At 44.1% G+C, this 19,533-nt stretch overlaps 1 protein-coding gene across 3 annotated transcripts in view; it reads right to left on the bottom strand.

Moving 5' to 3' along the window:
- Positions 1–19,533, bottom strand: part of LOC147119998 (disintegrin and metalloproteinase domain-containing protein 23-like) — a 576,022-nt gene that overhangs the window by 534,884 nt on the left and 21,605 nt on the right. For all 3 annotated transcript variants that reach the window (XM_085985478.1, XM_085985479.1, XM_085985480.1), the window contains exon 3: positions 12,084–12,160. In XM_085985478.1, coding sequence (XP_085841604.1) covers positions 12,084–12,160 — 77 coding nt within the window. The remainder of the gene's footprint in view (positions 1–12,083; positions 12,161–19,533) is intronic.

The following is a 19,533-nucleotide window of genomic DNA, read 5'->3' as shown; positions in this document are numbered from 1 at the left end:
AGATTATCTGGTCATTTATCACATTGCTGTTTGTGGGAGCTTGCTGTGTGCAAATTGGCTGCGTCATTTCCTGCATTACAACAGTGTCCTTAAAAAAGTACTTCATTGGCTGTAAAGAGCATTGGCACTTCCTGAGGTTGTGAAAGGCGCTATATAAATGCAAGTCTTTTTCTTTCTTTCAGTTTGGGAGTGAATAGTCACTCAATCTGAGTGCATTCTAAATGGAGAATACAGACACACACAACACCAAGTGAAAGCGGGGTCCCAAATAACTGAAGACTGAGATTGTTTAATTCTTCTGTTCATTAGAACTGTAACAATAGGACCAAGGGCACAGGTTTAGAGGTGACAGAGCGTATTTTACATAAAAGTGTGACTAACGGCTGGAACAGGTTGCTAAGATTGGTGACCGAGGCTAGGTCACTGCAACTGTTTAAGCAACAATTAGATATCGTAATGGGGAGACAGTAGGGTCAATATTCTGATAGGATGGGACCAAATGGTCTGGGGGGTTTTCGTCATCTGAATCTACACATGTGCACTGTACTGAATGACTCTTGAAGCTATCTGATGTTTTCAGAAGGTAGGTGGGACTAGGGTTTGTAGCTCACGGTCGGTCAACGATCTCCTGGAACTTGTTTCTGATTGCCTTGGTGGGGGGGGGGGGGCGGCGGTCAGGTCGGAGAGAAACTACCCAGATGTTTTTTCCCCAAAATTGAGCTAGGATTTTGAATTTTGTTTTGCCTTGGTCAGGAAATTATGTGACTACTAGTTGGAGTGAAACCTGGGAGTCACCATGCTTTGTTGGCATAATGACTGGCTGGGACAAGCTTAATGAAACAGATGGTCTTTCCCTGTCCATCTTTTCGCATATTCGCAAAGGTAACATTGGCTTCCCTTTATTCCGTGAGAATAATACTGTCCTGTCAGACAAGATATCTCTGGACGTTATATCAAGTGGTTTAGCATTGCGCTGGTTGCAGTGTTATGTAACTCACTTGCCTCCTCTGGGAAGCCATTTCATCTTTATTTGAATATATCTTCCTTTTTGTTCATTCTTGGGATGTGGGCGTCGCTGGCAAGGCCAGCATTTATTGCCCAACCCTAACTGCCCTTGAGAAGGTGGTGATGAGCCGCCTGCTTGAACTTCTGCAGCCCGTGTGGTAAAGGTACTCTCACGGCGCTGTTAGGGAGGGAGTTCCAGGATTTTGACCCAGTGACGATGAAGGAACAGCGATATATTGTCAAGTCAGGATGGTGTGTGACCTGGAGGGGAACTTGCAGGTGATGGAGTTCCCATGCAGTTGCTGCCCTTGTCCTTCTAGGAGATCACAGGTTATAGGGGTGCTGTCGAAGAAGCCTTGACGAGTGCATCCTGTAGATAGTACACACTGCAGCCGTGGTGGAGGGAGTTGATGCTTAAGGTGGTGGATGGACTGCTGATCATGCAGACTGCTTTGTCCTTTGAGAGTTGTAGCTGCACCCATCCAGGCAAGTGGAGAGTATTCCATCACACTCCTGGCCTGTGCCTTGTAGATGGTGGAAAGACTTTGGGGATTCAGGAGGTGAGCCACTCACCACAGTATACCCAGTCTATGACCTGTACTAGTAACCACAGAATATATGTGGCTGGTCCAGTTGAGTTTCTGGTCAATGGAGACCCCCAGGATGTTGATGGTGAGGGATTTTGTGATGCTAATTGAAGGTCATAGGGAGATGGTTAGACTTTTTCTTGTTGGAGATGGTCATTGCCTGGCACTTGGTGGCATAGTGGTTAGCACTGTTGCCTCACAGCACCAGGGACCCGGGTTCGAATCCGGCCTCGGGTGACTGTCTGTGTGGAGTTTGCACATTCTCCCCGTGTTTGCATGGGTTTTCGCCGGGTGCTCCGGTTTCCTCCCACAGTCCAAAGATGTGCGGGTTAGGTTGATTGGCTATGATAAATTGACCCTTAGTGTTAGGGGGATTAAATACGGGGATAGGGTGGGATATGTGTTGGTGTAGGGGTTACAGGGATCGGGTGGGATATGTGTCGGTGCAGGCTCGATGGGCCGAAATGGCCTCTATCTGCACTGTGGGGTTTCTGTGATTCTGTGACTTGTGTGGTGCGAATGTCACTTGCCACTTATCAGCCCAAGCCTGGATGCTGTCCAGGCCTTGCTGCATGCGGGCACGGACTGCTTCATTATCTGAGGAATTGCGAATGGTACTGAACACTGTGCAATCAGCAGCAAACATCCCCACTTCAGACCTTATGATAGAGGGAAGGGATGGATGAAGCAGCGGAAGATAGTTGGGCCTAGGACACTGCCCTGAGGAATTCCTGCAGCAATGTCCTGGGAATGTACTTAAGAAACAGGAATTACTCCGAGCACTATGTTTAACAGCACCGTTTAACCTGCGCGTAATAAAATTGATCCATGTTCTACTTTAATGGGAGTAGTTAACCCTTGATTTTAAATCACCACCACTGGCTCCAAGGAATGGGTTTTCCTGTGGGGGGCATAATCAGGAAGTTACACCCATTTGTCCCCATCAATTTACCCTTAAATTTCCTGCCACACATCGGAAAGTAAAACTCGATGTAAACAAGCACAAATCAGCGCAAGCAATCCAAGCCCGAGGGAAACGCGGAACTCTCATCGCATATTCCTTCTATAAATATGAAAATTAAAAGTTAGCAACCATCTAACCATCATTCATGCATATTAAGCTCTGCGTGCTTAACAACAGGCATTCGGAGAAGCGTTTCAATTTTTAATGTGACTCATACTGAAGCCATAAATACACATTCCAAAAAACAGAAATTACAGAGCAGGTCTCAGTAAGGATAAATATTTTTTTTTTATAAACGCTGTACAAAAAAAAAATTCAATAAAACCCCAGAAAAATGACTGTCATCTAAAATGATAAGAATATAAGAACAGGAGTAGGCCATTCAGCCCCTCAAGCCTGCTCTGCCATTCAATAATTCATGGCTAATCTTCTACCTCAACTCCATTTTCCCGGCCTATCCCCATATCCCTTGATCCCCTTAGTGTCCAAAAATCTTAACGGGGCAGGAGTTTGGGGTGCCAGGGGGAAGCACTTGTCCCACCTCAGTTAAACTCTGATGTGGGTGGGTTGGAGGTGGGTTGGGGTCGGGTTTGAGACTTTCAAAGTTATAACATCTCACCCAACCCACCCTTTTTGGGGGGTTAATAATCAGCTCAAAATATTTCCTTATTCCCCATGGTAATTTCTCCTGTCTCTGCCTCTAAAGGGACCCACATTTACTGCATCTTTCAATCTAATTTCCAAATCCACCGTAGCCAACTCACCACTCATATTTGCGTAATTGACTTTGTTTAAATTTGTTAAAATTATGGCCGTAATTTTACACCTGTTTTGAACTGGCATAGTTGCAGGAAATTTGCATGGAAATTCGGACATCGTGTTAAGTGCGTGCATCACACACTTGTGCATGAGTTTGCTCATTCTTTTACACCATTATGCCAGTCTCTGGACGTAAATACACAGGAAATTCCACATCCCCCCCCCAATGCACTGCCTGCCGCATTAGCCTGTAGAGTAAAACTTAAGTAGAGCCTTGGTTAGACCATACTTGGAGCACTGTCCATAGTTCAGGTCTCCATACTGCAAATAGGATATAGAGGCACTGGAGAAGATGCAAAAAAGATTTACAAGAATGATTCCAGAATTAAGAGGTTATTACTATCAGGATAGACTGAACAGGCTGGGGCTCTTTTCTGTAGAAGAGAAGGTTGAGGGGTGACGTGATTGATGTCTTTAAAATTCTGAAGGGGTTTGATAGGTTAGACGTAGAGAAAATGGCCAGAATTTTCTTTACTTTGGCGGCTCCGGGGCAACCCCACTGCTGGCTCCATCCAGCTGTAGAAAATGAACTTACCTTAATGGGGCCTATTACTCGGCCCAATTAGATGGAGCGGGTCTGGTGGCATAGTGGTTAGCACTGTTGCCTCACAGCGCCAGGGACCCGGGTTCGAATCCAGCCTCGGGCGACTGTGTGTTGAGTTTGCACATTCTCCCCGTGTTTGCGTGGGTTTACTCCGGGTGCTCCGGTTTCCTCCCACAGTCCAAAGATGTGCGGGTTAGGTTGATTGGCTATGATAAATTGACCCTTAGTGTTAGGGGGATTAAATACGTGGGGTGGGTGGGATATGTGTTGGTGTAGTGGTTACGGGGATCGGGTGGGATATGTGTCGGTGCAGGCTCGATGGGCCGAAATGGCCTCTATCTGCACTGTGGGGTTTCTGTGATTCTGTGATCATTCATGATGCGTTTTCAGCCGGGATCCTTAAAGGGACCATGGCCACATTAAATTTTAAGTTAAATCTAACATATTGGGTGTTGCATCTTTACAATTAATATAATAAGTTATATATGAGTGACAAAGAAATATTTAAATAATTTTTTTAAGTAATATGACACCATCTACAAATACGATCAAGAACATAATTTAAAAAGTACATTAATTGGGAAGTTATTGATGCTCTAGTCACAAATCTATAGACTTTTGTGTCAGTAACTGGTACAAATAAAAGATGTGCGTGTATAGATAATATATAAAATTAAGCAAATTTTAAATGTAATTGTAAAGTGGTGGATTTACAATCTTATGCAAGTTCAAGTAGTGCTTACAATATGTTTCTGGGATTTCTGCAGCTCTTCCATTGAAGTTAACAATGGATGAGTGAGAGAATCTCTGCAGAAATTCACCCTAAAGTCTCAGACTGAAAAATTAAATTAGTCATATTCAGGATCTGAAAGCAAATTGAACCAGTGGAATGAGTGATGAGAATTAAATTGTTATGGTTGATGACTTAATTTAATGTGTAACTGGACAATCACAGTATACTATGAGAAAAACCTGACCAGAAACAACACCAATATTTATTTAAAATAGTATATGTCATTTTTTATAGTGCAGGTCAAGTCACTGCAATTACTATTGAGTTGGAAGGCAACAGCCAAGCATGACCAGTGAAAAATGTATTTCCCTCGCCATCCAAGGTAGCACTTACATCCCTTCAGGAATTTCTGAATTAACATTTATCAGTAGCTTTTCAAGTAGAACAGAATCTCCATCAATCTGTTAGTTGAGGTAATCAACATGTTTTTATTTTGGTTTGTTTTCCATGCTGTCATGTAATCAGCTGGAGCAATGGCCACGGAACTCACGCCTCAGGTTGACAGTCGTGGTTCCCGAGCTGCGTGAATCCTGTGGCCATGCAGGGAAATTTTAAAAGTAAGTGAAAAAAGGCTCTTAAGTGCCTGTCAACTACCTGATAGTGATCTCAATTGGGTCCCCCGCTGCTGCTGGTCGGATCGGCTCCACAATGACAGCGGGTTCCTGACCCACTGTCAAAAATAACAACTTTCCCACCCGGCCAGCCACCGATTGCGCCCGCTACCACCACGGGAAATTCAGCCCGATGTTTCCAGTTGTGGGGGAGATTAGAAGTAGGGGTCATAAATATAAGCTAGTCACTGATAAACCCACTGAGGAATTCAGGAGAAAGTTCTTTACCCAGAGAGTGTTCAGAATATGTAACTTGCTACCACATGGAGTGGCTGAAGAGAATAGCATAGATGCATTTATGGGGGGAACTAGATAAGTACATGAAGAAAAAATGAATATGCTTGTAGGGTTAGATAAAGTAGAGCGAGAGGAAGCTCATGTAGAGCATAAACATTGGCATGGACCAAACAGCCTGTTTCTATGCTGTAAATTTTATGTAGAGTTAAGGCACTTTGTTGGGTGAGAGAAGTAGCTTAGTCCGAATTATAATATAGTCCTTACTAACCCCTGCTTCATCATTGGAGGTCCATCTGCTCAGCCACTGCACCCCTGCCCTTTGAGGTTCTCTTCCAAACCTACTCTGTCCTGGTACCTTTCTTTCTCTGCCATAAACACTTCCTCCTCCTCCCCACCCCCAAATTTCTTCACTACGTACTTGGTATCCAACCCTTCCCTTGTAAAGTACTTGAGACCAGAGGAGAATTACAGAAATATGAGCTCTAGTTCCGAGCAATTCTCCTTATGATCACCCATTACATCAATGTAACATTTCCATTTTCGTACAATAGCTGTCATTGTGACCTCTCTGATCGAGACTGACAATCAGTTTCAAAGGACAGGCATTTTTATGTTGTAGATTAGTGTAGTGGCACAAGACAATGGACTGTGTATTGGCCAAACTTATTTCACTACATGTCTTTTAGGTATCATCTGTGGCTCAGTGGGTAGCACTCGTGCCTTCTGAGTCAGAAGGCTGTGGGTTCAAGTCCCACTCCAGATACTTGAGCACATAATCTAGGCTGACACTCCAGTACAGTGCTGAGGGAGTGCTGCAGCGTCAGAGGTGCCGTCTTTCGGATGAGACGTTAAACTGAGGTCTCGTTTACCCCTCAGGTAGACGTAAAAGATCCCATGGCACTACTTCGAAGTACAGGTGGGGTGTTATCCCTGGTGTCCTGGGCAATATTTATCCCTCAACCAACATCGCTAAAACAGATTATCTGGTCATTATCGCATTGCTGTTTGTGGGAGCTTGCTGTGCACACATTGGCTGCCGTGTTTCCTACATTACAACAGTGACTAAACTTCAAAAGTACTTCATTGGCTGCAAAGCCCTTTGAGATGTCCTGAATGCGTCAAAGGCGCTATTGAAATGCGGCTTTCTTCACAGGAGTGTTAGCTGACAAACACTGACACCGAACCAAAGAAGGAGACATTAGGACAGGTGACCAAAAGCTTGAACAAAGAGGTGGGTTTTCAGGAGCGTCTTAAAGGAGGAGAGAGATAAATAATAAAACACTGCCCCCTAACGTCCTGTTAGGGAACGGTACTACCCAGTGTAGCAATAAGTCCACAAGTCAGTTCAATCTCCTGGTATTAGCAGTTCGCTGGGCTAGCATTTTGGGATGCTAAATTTGGACCCAACACCCCTTGGGTGAGGGAGGAGACAGACGAGCCAGGGCTTCTGCTCCTGTTCGCTATCCTCTCAACCCTTGAGCACTCCGGCAACACCCAGGTAAGAACAAGATGGCGCTTATCTCCGATATAGCCTCCTTGATGGAATAGCCTCACTCTTGAAGAGTGGCTGGTGGCCAGGTGGGGAGAGGCTGGGAAGAAAATTGATAGTAAAAAAACAAAAAGAAACAAAGAATGATCCAAAGATTGTGTTCCAAGTGTTGTCTAATAAAGGGTAAGCGGTCCATTGGGGTGCAATAGAAAAGTTCACAAATATTGGGATGCGCAGAGGTGACAGAATCGTGCTTCTAAATTGCAACCTAAATCTGGTCCTTCCTCAGGCTAATTCCAGACTCCACCTCAGGACTGGCTGACTGAGACTGGAAATTCATCAATCTTAGAACTTTTTTAGGTCAGTGTTTGCAGTTGTAGGATTCTTTTTCTTCATTCTGTTTAATATCCTTCTGTTTCCACTGGTAGTAATGAACATAAAGGTGACCCATTGCATGATAACTACCTAGAAAACTCAGAGTAGACAGATTTTTTAAATTTGCTTTCACAGCAGATCAGACAGAACATGCTGTGCGCTGCAGATTAAAGGAATGGAAGGGTCCCTCTTCCAATCCCTTCTGAGGCTTGGTTTTAATGTTCGGCTAATGTATAGATTAGTGGAGTCATTGCTGGGGAGAAAAGTCATTACATTGGAGAAGTAAATGAAAGGTGGAGTGGTTGGGCATCTGGAACTCATGCCAGTCTGATGGGTTGAAAGGCTCATTCTCTGGCAATCGTCAGAACTCCAAGTGAAGTTGGCTAGGCCAGCCAGAACCTAGTTCTTATTGGATTTGAGGCCTACAACCGCCCATAGGTCGACCCTAACTGGCACAGTATGGGCAGGGTCATTCAGCAAGCCATCGCGGGCAACTGCATGCAAAGCAGAAGTGACAATCAAATGCAACAGGGAGTACTCTGAAGTTAGCGCTGGGGCATTAAGAAAGAAATACATGCATTTATATAGCACCTTTCCCAACTTCAGGATGTCCCAAAGTGCTTTATAGCCAATGAAGTAGTTTTAAAGTGATGTCACCAATATAATGTAGTAAATGCGGCAGCCAATTTGCACACAGCAAGGTCCCACAAACAGCAATGATATTATGACCAGATCATCTGTTTTAGAGATGTTGGTTGAAAGCTAAAGATTGGCCAGGACACTGGGGAGAACACCCTTGTTCTTCTTCGAATAGTGCTTTTACGTCCACCTGAGAGAGCAGACGGGCCCTCGGTTTAACCACTCATCCGAAAGACAGCATCTCCGATAGTGCAGCACTCCCTCAGTACTGCACTGGAGTGCCAGCCTAGAGTTTGTGCTCAAGTCTCTGGACTGGACCTTGAACACACAGACTCAGAGGCGAGAGTGCTACCCACGGAGTCACAGCTGGTACATGCTGTTGGGTAAGGGGGAAAAAAACATTTCACTCCGCATCTAAACCATGCTATTCCTGGAATTCCATGACATCCAGTACATAGGTGAAGAAGGGTCAATTTACCTGAAGGACTAATTGGGCCTACCTCATTTTCCTGCTGGATGCCAGTTTGTGGCCAGATGCATGGGGCACCCAGAAGTCAGCACTTTGGAGTAGCTGAGAGGGGACGACAGTAAGGCGAAGGGAGGTCGAAAAGGTTAAGTGGCATTATTTCCCCTACCACAGGTCTCCTCCGATGGATCCTAGGCTGGAGAACCATTCCTGCCGCTGAAGGCCACGCCAGCTCGCAGCAGCAGCTGGATTTGCATACTTGCTGCGCCCCCCAGCTCTGGCTGTAGGCCCGAAACCAAGGTGGGGGTGGGGGTCTGCAACTAGGGAAACCCCATGACCTGAATTCAGAATGCTCCACTTATGAAGGAAGATCAATTCATACTGGGAACATAGGAAGAGGAGTGGGCCATTCATCCCCTCCAGCCTGTTCCGCCATTCAATTAGATCACAGCTGATCTGTAACTTAACTCCATCTACCTGCCTTGGTTCCGTATCCCTTGATACCCTAGCCTAACAAAAATCTATCCATCTCAGTTTAGAAATTTTCAATTGACCTCCGGACTCAGCTTTTTGGGGAGAGAGTTCCAGATTTCCACTACCCTTTGTGTGAAGAAGTGCTTCCTGACATCACCCCTGAACGGCCTAGCTCTAATTTTCAGGTTATGCCCCCTTGTTCTGGACTCCCCCCACCAGAGGGAATAGTTTCCCTCTATCTACCCTATCAAATCTTTTAATCATCTTAAACACCTCAATTAGATAACCCTTTACTGGTGTTTTATCATTGGGTGTTCTCCACATGATCCAATGCCCAGGTGCAGGAGGGGCGGAATTTCAGGCCTTTATGCATTATTCTCTTTTTAAAATTGGGCGGGATTTTGCTAGAAAAATAATGGTGTGTTAACAACGCATGCCATTATTAATGTAAAAATTGGCCAGCAAGTTCAGGGGACGAAGAGATACACCGTGAGTTGCGAATCTCCAGAACTAACTGGTCGATTTACGTTGCTCCGTCGTTTGATAGATGCAAACGGCATTTCGGCCTCAGCCTCCCTGTTATTTTTAAGAACTTGCTGGATTTGCACATTAATTGCCCACTCAACTTGCCACAGAAAGTTAAGGCTGGTAATTAAGAGCACAAGTACATTTTTAATAAGGTGTTAATTATTAATGCAATGCCAATCAATCTCTCCGGCCCAGAAAGGGAACAATTGAAACTGTTCAATCTCATTCCTGAATGTAGTAAATTCTTAATAAAGATTTTAAAACTTTCTAATTTTAAATGTAATTTTTTTCTTGCTTTTCCTTTGCCTCTTTTTTCCTTCTCTTTATTTCTCTTTCTGTACCTGATTGGACTTTAATTCACCCTATTTCCTTCTCCACCGCTCCTCTGGTTCTTTCTCAATCCTTCAATCTCATTGGTTAAGGAGATAAACTGTTGGTCCTGTCGTTCACAGAGGTCCCAGATATCTCGTTGCCCTCACCGAGCCGTTATCAGCTCGCACTTCCAGCAAGTTACAACGCGAAAAAAAAATTGTGCTGAATGGTGCAGGGAAAAGTCTAACTAGCAGCTCATGCTGTGAGATGCCCTGCTCCAGTAAGACCTAGCCCAATATAAATGCTTACTGTTAATTCTCAATATTCTGTGTCTAAAAATGTTCTACTATTATTTGGCCACTCAACAACAGGACAAGGTATCTCTTCATGTCTTGCTACCCCTCGCTCTGTCTTGTGTCATGAAAATGGCCATCAGTTTCAGAGCACGTTCACGGCCACCAGCGGTGTCCTTCAGCGCTATTGCGGACCTTATAGTACCGTGACTGTTGGAAGTGGCAGCAAAGTGCAATTCGAGTGGAGCTACGACCTGGTTTAGTGGAGTGACTGAGCGGAGATCTGCATTTACACAGTGGCGAGTTCCCTATCTCAGTCAGGCTGCCCAGGCGAGGCGCGGAATGGAGGCCAGGTATCTTCGTGTCAGCTTCTAATGGGGAGCTCAAAGAGAAGCACTGGCACAATTCTGGGGAATGGGCTCATTTGCTCCGCCACCTTCCCCAACCATGATGCCTTGGCCAGGCAAATATGATCAAAGGCTATAAAGTCAAAATAACAAACTCACTAAACCAAAATATTTAATACCACCATGTATGGGAGAACGTTATGGACTGTAGCACAATCTTTAGAAGACAATTTTTTAAATATTGTAAACCTTTAGATAAGATTCAGAAACACTATTTTGCAGTGTGGTCATCTGGAAGAGGGGAGGAGGGGGCGGAAGGGAAGGGAAGGGAAGAGGAAGAACTTGCACTTATAAAACACTTTTCATAACCTCAGGACATTGCAAACCATTTCACAGTCAATGAAGTAGCACAATTGTCATCCAAACACAGCAATTATGTAAAACAAAGCCAGGAAAAATGCATTTTCTAAGCAGAGCTGAGCAATAAAAATCACTTGCTCTATGTATTACATCACCTGAAATACTGGATTGTGTTACAGCCTAAAAGCTACACACCAGGCCAGCACACTGAGGTTTCCGCACTCACAGCCCCTAAGGGACCATCAAGTTCCACACACTGTTTGATTAATTCTATCTAGTCATTATCCTTATAACCTACCTCATTTCCAAACCCGCTATTCATCCAGCTCTTTCTATTAAAGGTGCTAATTGACATTTGGCTTTAGCTGCTCCTTCTATTCCCACATACCCACAACTCTGTGGGGAAACAAAAGTTCTCTTGAATCTATCTTAAATCTTGGTCATTTTACTTTCACCTTGCTTTGGTCACGGTTCACGTAACCTGCTTGCTTCAACATAAAGAAAGACAGACTTGCATTTATATAGCGCCTTTCATGGCCTCAGGATATCCTGAAGCTCTTTGCAGCCAATTAAGTACTTTTTAACAAAGGACTCAACATTGAGTTCAACAATTTCAGATCCTAACCTCTGCCCCCATTTTTTCCAGATGGCAGCTGCTGAAGATTCTGCCATTTCCATTTACACCTCCTCTAGATTCATCTTTTATTTCTTTACTTGTCCCATTACCATCTCCTTTTGCCTTGCACCATCATACCTTTTGTTATTCAATCTCTCCTGCCTTCCACCCTATCACAGACCTTCCCTTTTGTTCTTTCCTCATCTCCCCCCCCCCCTTTCCCTGCCTCTGCACTTACTTAAAACCTTTTATATCTCTAACTTTTTCCAGTTCTGACGAAGGGTCATCGACCTGACATTAACTCTGTTTCTCTCCCCACAGATGCTGCCTGACCTGCTGAGTGTTTCCAGCATTTTCTGTTTTTATTTCAGATTTCCAGCATCCGCAGTACTTTGCTATTGTACTGTTGAAATACTTTTAAACCCCCTGCACTAATCAGATTTCCAAAGCCACCTTTGTGAGGTACAAGAATAGCAGTTCTACAATTTAAAAAATCTCCGGTCGGAACCTCACATAACCCATAGCTACTCAAAGTCATTGGTATTCTTCGAGGCTGTTGAAAAAAAAAGCCTTTAACTAAACCCACTGCATCCCAGACCATGTCTGTGTGGGATCGGTACTTACTGGTTCAGTGTAATATCTAGGATAAAGGTGGACCCAAAGGCCTCGATCTGGAAGCTTGCGTGAGTAAGGTGTACAGCCTGTGGGAGTAAGTCAGAGAGACAAGTGTTAATAATGCTAAACAGTTATGCTAAACTTTTATAAATCACTGGTTAGGCTTCAACTGGAGTCTTGTCTCTAATTCTGGGCACCACACTTCAGGAAGGATGTCAAGGCCTTGAAGAGGGTGCAGAGGAGATTTACCAGAATGATACTAGAGAAGCTGGGGTTGTTTTCCTTAAAGCAGGGAAGGTTAAGGGGAGATTTAACAGAGAGAGGTGTTCAATTTTATGAAGAGTAAATAAGGAGAAACTGTTTCCAGTGGCAGGAGGGTCGATAAACAGTGATATAGATTTAAGATCATTGGCAAAAAAGCCAGGGGGAGATGAGGACATTTTTTTTTTATGCAGCAAGCTGTTGTGACCTGGAATACACTCCCTGAAATGCTGGCGGAAGCAGATTCAATAGTAAATTTCAAAAGGGAATTGGATAAATATGTGAAAAGGAAAAATCTGCGGGGCTATGGGAAAAGGGCGGGCAGAGTGGGACTAATTGGATAGCTCATTCAAAGAGCCAGCACAGGCACGACGGGCCGAATGGCCTCCTCCTGTGCTGTATGATTCTATGAACGCAGCTCGTGGCAGGAACAGATTCGATGGGCCAACTGGCCTTCTCCCATTTTGAATTTTATGATGAGCTGAGATCCAAGAGTTACACTCGGCCTCTCAGCACGGTGAGTAATTTCATCCGTGTGGTCTATTTATCCCACAGCATGGTGATACGTGTTGTAATTTCACCAATGCTAATAATGAACGTGTTAATGCGTTCGTATGAAATACCTCTGTTCATTATTTTAACAAATGCATTTAAAAATCACAGAAGAATTTCATACAGATGTGTTAATTTAGTCATTACTAATCAGGCACAGTGCAATCCCAACCCAGCAGTGGGTGTGTGACTTTGCCTGTCAACTAAATGTAACACATGGAGGAATTAGTAGCCAATAGTTAACTAGCTCAACCAGAAGTCAGGAGCTATTTTAGAAAGTTACAAAAACAAGTTGTTGACGGTGATATCCTTTTTGTTCCTGCATGGAAAGGTAGAACTTGCATTTATATAGCGCTAATTTGCACACAGCAAGATCTCACCAACAGCAATGTGATAAAGCCCAGATAATCTGTTTTTCCAGTGATGTTGGTTGAGGGATACATATTGGCCAGGGCCCCGAGGAGAACTCCCCTGCTCTTCTTTTATGGGGACTGGATGATGCAGTGTGTTAGACACGGACCTGGCTTCAAATCCAGCTCCGACTGATCTCCTCTGGCTGTAAAGGTCATATATGGAGACTCAGGGAAGTGTCCATCCAGTTCATGGTGAGGTTGAGACGCAAGCACAGAACCATTCAGCACTAATTGGCAAAGTGACTCAGACATGCCCAAGGATGGTTGGCATGAAAAATAGAAAAATGTCGTACTGGTGCAGTCAGGGGTGTTCTGAGATTAGGGTTGGGGGCACTGTTGGTAGAGCTACGCTACATCTTACCTGGGGGGTGCCTGATGCTAACACGAAGGCCCCGATTTTTTAAGGGGGACGGGTACGGAGCGCGCGAACCCCTAAGTGGGTGTCGATACCCGGGGAGCTTGCAGACGTGGGGGCCCGGCCCATCTTAACAGCCGGGCCCTATTTCCATAAATTTTCTCGGGTGACCCGCCTACACCTGGCCAGATCCATCACCCGAGTTAAAATCGGGCTCTCAGTGCCGGACGTGTCCTCTCAGGTGGACGTTAAAGAAGCCATGGCACCATTTCGAAGAGGAGCAGGGGAGTTCTCCCCGATACTTATCTCTCAACCAACATCACTAAAAACCAGATTATCTGGTCATTATCACATTGCTGTTTGTGGGACCTTGCTGTGTGCAAATTTGCTGCTGTGTTTCCTACATTACAACAGTGACCACACTTCAAAAGTACTTCATTGGCTGTAAAGGATTTTGGAATGTCCTGAGGTCAGGAAAGGTGCTATAGAAATGCAAGTCTTTCTTTTTGTTCAATTCCCCACCATTGATATCCCTCAGATTTATAAGTACAAAAAAATTTAAACTGAAATTGGAAGCCATATTTACAGCAAGCTGCCCTTTAAAGGAATAGGAACCATTTTGAGTGAAGACGTTGAAAGAAAACAAGTTTGTTTGTGTGCATGTGATGGGGTCACATAGAAGTAACAACAATTTTTCTTGAAGCAAAGATGTCAGCATAAATTGTAATTTCACAGCGACCACTTACAAAAAAATCAAAAAGGCTTTGCTAACCAATTCTGTGGCAGGATAATGGCCTTTTAAAGTGCAGCAATCTGAATTTTAATTAAGGGTTGGAAAGCATAACCTCTTGCGGGCAAAATATGGATTTAATTTCAGTCAGGAAGGTGTCATCCACTTACACTCCAATTGGGCGTCATCACAGATTCGCTTTTATTGTACCCTGTCTATATTAACTTTAATTAAGCCTGCAGTCTGTGACATATATATATATGGCTGCACATCACCTTTACAGAGGACAAGGGCAGTGTTAATGGAGCATTCCTGTGCCGCTAATAAGCTGCCATCTGTTTGTGAGAGCAGAGGTTCCCTAAAAAAGAACAAAGACTTCATTTTGATTCTCGTGCGATAACGTAAATCGAGAATTGGCAGCCCGTTTATACACTTCTCCCGATTTTAGGATCATAGAATGGTTACAGCACGGAAGGCGGCCATTTGGCCCGTCGAGCCCGTGCCGACTCTCAGATCGTCCCACTCCCCTAGCCCTTTCCTCATAGCCCTGCAATTTTTTTTCCCTTCAGATACTTATCGAAGTCCCTTTGAAAGATAAAATTGAGTCTGCCTCCATGCCCCACTTTCAGGCAGTGCATTCCAGATCTTAAACACTCGCTGTGTAAAAAAGTTTTCTCTTACGTCGCCTTTGGTTCTTTTGCCAATCACCTTAAATCTGTGTCCTCTGGTTCTCGACCCTTCCGCCAATGGGAACAGTTTCTCTCTATCTACCCTGTCCAGACCGTTCATGATTTTGAACACCCCTATCAAATCTCCTCTCCATCTTCTCTGTTCCAAGGCGATCAACCTCAGCTTCTCCAGTCTATCAACGTAACTGAAGTCCCTCATCCCTGGAATCATTCTCGTAAATCTTTTCTGCACCCTCTCTAAGGCCTTCACATCCTTCCTAAAGTGTGGTGCCCAGATTTGGACACAGTACTCCAGTTGGGGCCGAACCAATGTTTTATAAAGGTTCATCATAACTTCCACATTTTTGTACTCTATACCTCTACTTATGAAGCCCAGGATCCCGTAAGCTTTTTAACCGCTTTCTCAACCTGCTCTGCCACCTTCAATGATTTGTGCACACATACCCCCAGGTCTCTCTGTTCGTGCACCTCCTTTAGGCTTGTACCCTTTAATTTATATTTCCTCTCCTCATTCTTTCTACCAAAATGCATCACTTCGCACTTTTCTGCATTAAATTTCATGCCACATGTCCGCCCATTCCACTAGCCTGTCTATGTCTTCTTGAAGTCTATCACTATCCTCCTCACTGTTCACTATACTTCCAAATTTTGTCATCTGCAAATTTTGAAATTGTGCCCTGTACAGCCATGTCCAAGTCATTAATATATATGATCTAATCAAGATGTTTACAATCTTAAAGGGATTTGATAAGATAGATATAATCTAACTAACTGACATAAGAAATAGGAGCAGGTGTAGGCCATTTGGCCATTCAATAAGATCATGGCTGATCTTCTGCCTCATCTCCACTTTCCTGCACTATTCCCATGTCCCTTGATTCCCTTAATATTCAAAAATCTATCGATCTCTGTCTTAAAACATATTCAACGACTGAGCCCCCACAGCCCTCTGGGGTAGAGAATTCCAAAGATTCACCAACATCTGAGTGAAGAAATTTCTCCTCATCTCAGTCCTAAATGGCCGACCCCTTATTCTGAAACTGAGACCCCCTGGTTCTAGACTCCCCAGCCAGGGGAAACATCCTCCCAGCATCTGCCTTGTCAAGCCCTGTAAGAATTTTGCATGTTTCAATGAGATCACCTCTCATTCTTCTAAACTCTAGAGAATATAGGCCTAGTCTGTCCTTATAGGACAATCCCCCCATCCCAGGAATCAGTCTGGTGAACCTTCGTTGCAGTCTCTCTATGGCAAGTATATCCTTCCTTAGGTAAGGAGACCAAACTGTACACAATACTCCAGGTGTGGTCTCACCAGGGCCCTATATAATTGCAGTAAGACGTCTTTACTCTTATACTCAAATCCTCTTGTAATAAAGACCAACATACCATTTGTTTTCCTAATTGCTTGCTGTACCTGCATGTTAACTTTCAGTGATTCGTGTACAAGGACACCCAGGTCCCTCTGAACACCAACATTTCCCAATCTCTCACCATTTAAAAAATACTCTGCTTTTCTATTTTTCCTACCAATGTGGATAACTCATTTCTCCACATTATATTCCATTTGCCATGTTCTTGCCCACTCACTTAGCCTGTCTATATCCCCTTGAAGCCTCCTTGCATCTTCCTCACAACTTACATTCCCACCCAGCTTTGTATCATCAGCAAAAAGATATATTACATTTGGTCCCCTCATCCAAATCATTGATGTAGATTGTGAATAGCTGAGGCCCAAGCACTGATCCTTGCGGTACCCCACCAGTTACAGCCTGCCAACCCAAAAATGACCCGTTTATTCCTACTCTGTTTTCTGTCCGTTAACCAATCCTCAATCCATGCTCATATATGACCCCCAATCCCGTGAGCCTTAATTTTGTTTAATAACATCTTGTGTGGCACCTTATCCGATGCCTTCTGAAAATCCCAATATACCACATCCGCTGGTTCCCCCTTATCTATTCTGCTAGTTACAACCTCAAAAAACCTCTAACGGATTCGTAAAACACGATTTCCCTTTCATAAACCCTATTATTATTTTCTAAGTGCCCTGTTACCACGTCCTTAATAATAGATTCTAGCATTTTCCCTACTACTGATGTCAAGCTAACTGGTCTGTAGTTCTCAGTTTTCTCTCTCCCTCCTTTCTTAAATAGTGGGGTTACATTTGCTACCTTCGAATCTGTGGGAACTGTTCTAGAATCTATGGAATTTTGGAAAATGACAACAAATGCATCCACTATCTCTATAGCCACCTCTTTAAAAACCCTAGGATGTAGGCCATCAGGTTCAGGGGATTTATCGGTTTTCAGTCCCATTAATTTCTCCAGTACTTTTTTTTAACAAAAACTAATTTCTTTCAGTTCCTCATTCTCACTAGAGCTATGGTTCTCCACTATTTTCGGGAAGTTTTTTGCGTCTTCTTCCATGAAGACAGACACAAAGGCCGCGATTTTCACATCGGTGTCAGGATGGGGGCGGGTCAGCTGGTTTCCAGGTTCCAGTCCTGCCCTCAGCTGCCTCCGCTCTACAGACGTGATTTTCCCTTGATTGGCCACCAGCCAATTAACAGGAAGCGGGTCTGATGACGTCATTTGAGGACGCGTAATGTGCCGGTTTCCTTAAAGGGACCATGTACCATTTTATTTTGACAGTTGATTTTTCAGTGTTTGTCAGCATCAAGGTGCTGAAAACACTGACAATCACTGCACAAAGGTGAACTCTTGCACCCAGACTCTCCAATGACTCCCTCCAAATGCTTATGGAGGGAGTCACAATACGCAGGGAGGTTCTCTTCCCTTCCAAGGGAAGAGACCTCCCCAGGACACCAACTTACCTTGCACCTCCACCCAACCCTCCCTATCTACTTTATCACTTCCCCATCTCACAAGCCACCCCTCACACTCACCCTCATTCTACTGCAAGCATACCAACTAACAACAGACAAGGGTGGGCACTTGAGAGGTTTAGCCAATGTCCATGTGAAGTTTCTGGTAATTTGTTGTCATACAGTGAAATCTCTTTTTCAAAAGGTGCCCCCTTATTGGGCAGATCTGAGCACACATTGAGAAGTGTTCAGTCATAACTCCGCACCCCCCCCACCCCCCCGCTATAGTGGTGTGTGTGCATGGAATGACTTGGACATTAAAGGGATGCTTCATGGTGCTGGTGTGGGATGGTGTCAACCTGGCACATCATGTGGTAGCCAGGGTTTACAGCATCAAGTGAAGAAAGTCTGCCCATGGCGATGCCATTGCTGGCCTCCCAGCGAGCAATTTTGTCAGCAGCTGATGCCCTGTGTCCATCAGGTGATGGCGGCGAAGGATGGTGATGTTGGTGTTGGGGATGATTGTGGAAGGATTCGGAGGACCAAGGTCTGATTGTTTCATTGGCTCTGATGTTGCTGGAATATTTGGCAGCTACAGGTGAGATGACAGGTGAGAGAGGTACTCCCAATGAGGTGGCACTGGACATACAGTTGGATTTAAAAACTTGTAAGCTAAAGAAATCTGTATATGTATTAAAAATGCAGTAACCAACATTTTCTTTGCTCTGAAACTCACCATGTGCAACATGACATCCTTCACACCACTTCTGCAACTGTCATCTTTTCACAAACATCAGACCAGACTCTCAACATGCCAGCGAGTATCCAGTGGGGGAGAAGGTAAAATTACAAGTAAGCCTCAAAAGACTCTTAAATTGGCTCTTAACAAGCCATTTAAGTACCAGAATTGTCTCCCCCGCCGCTTGGTGTCGGATTAGTTCTCCGCTGACAGACCCGACACCTGGGAGACTCGCATGGAGGCAGGTTGACAGCGGGTTTCCTACCCACTGTCAATCTTTGCAATTTTGACAGCGGTCCCGCCTCCAAACCCGCAAACTGAGCGCCGGCAAAATTCCGGCCAAAGTATTTGTTTAATTTCTCTGCCATTTCCTTATTCCCCATTAAAATTTCTCCTGCCTCAGCCTGTAAGGGACCCACATTTACTTTTGCTAATCTTTTCCTTTTTATATACCCATCCTTTTCACAGTCTGTTTTTATGTCTCTCGCTCGTTTACTTTCATATTCTATTTTCCCTTTCTTTATCAATTTCTTGGCCCTCCTTTGCTGAATTCTAAAATCCTCCCAATTCTCAGGCTTACTACTCTTTCTGGCAACATTATAAGCCTCTTCCTTTGATCTAACACTATCTTTAACTTCTCGTTAGCCACGGTTGGACCACTTTTCCTGTGGAGTTTTTGTGCCTTAAAGGAATGTATATTTGTTGTAAATTATGTATTAATTCTTTAAATGCTAGCCATTGCTTGTCTACCGTCATACCTTTTAATGTAGTTTCCCAATCTACCTTAGCCAACTCACCCCTCATATCTACGTAGTTTGCTTTATTTAGATTGAAGACCCTAGTTTCGGATTTAACTAAATCACTTTCAAACTCAATATAAAATTCTATCATATTAT

This window comes from Somniosus microcephalus, chromosome 4, assembly GCF_052327205.1.
Source record: "Somniosus microcephalus isolate GS21.2 chromosome 4, FLI_Smic_1.0, whole genome shotgun sequence".
NCBI lineage: Eukaryota > Metazoa > Chordata > Chondrichthyes > Squaliformes > Somniosidae > Somniosus > Somniosus microcephalus.
This window is presented reverse-complemented; position numbering and strand designations above follow the sequence as displayed.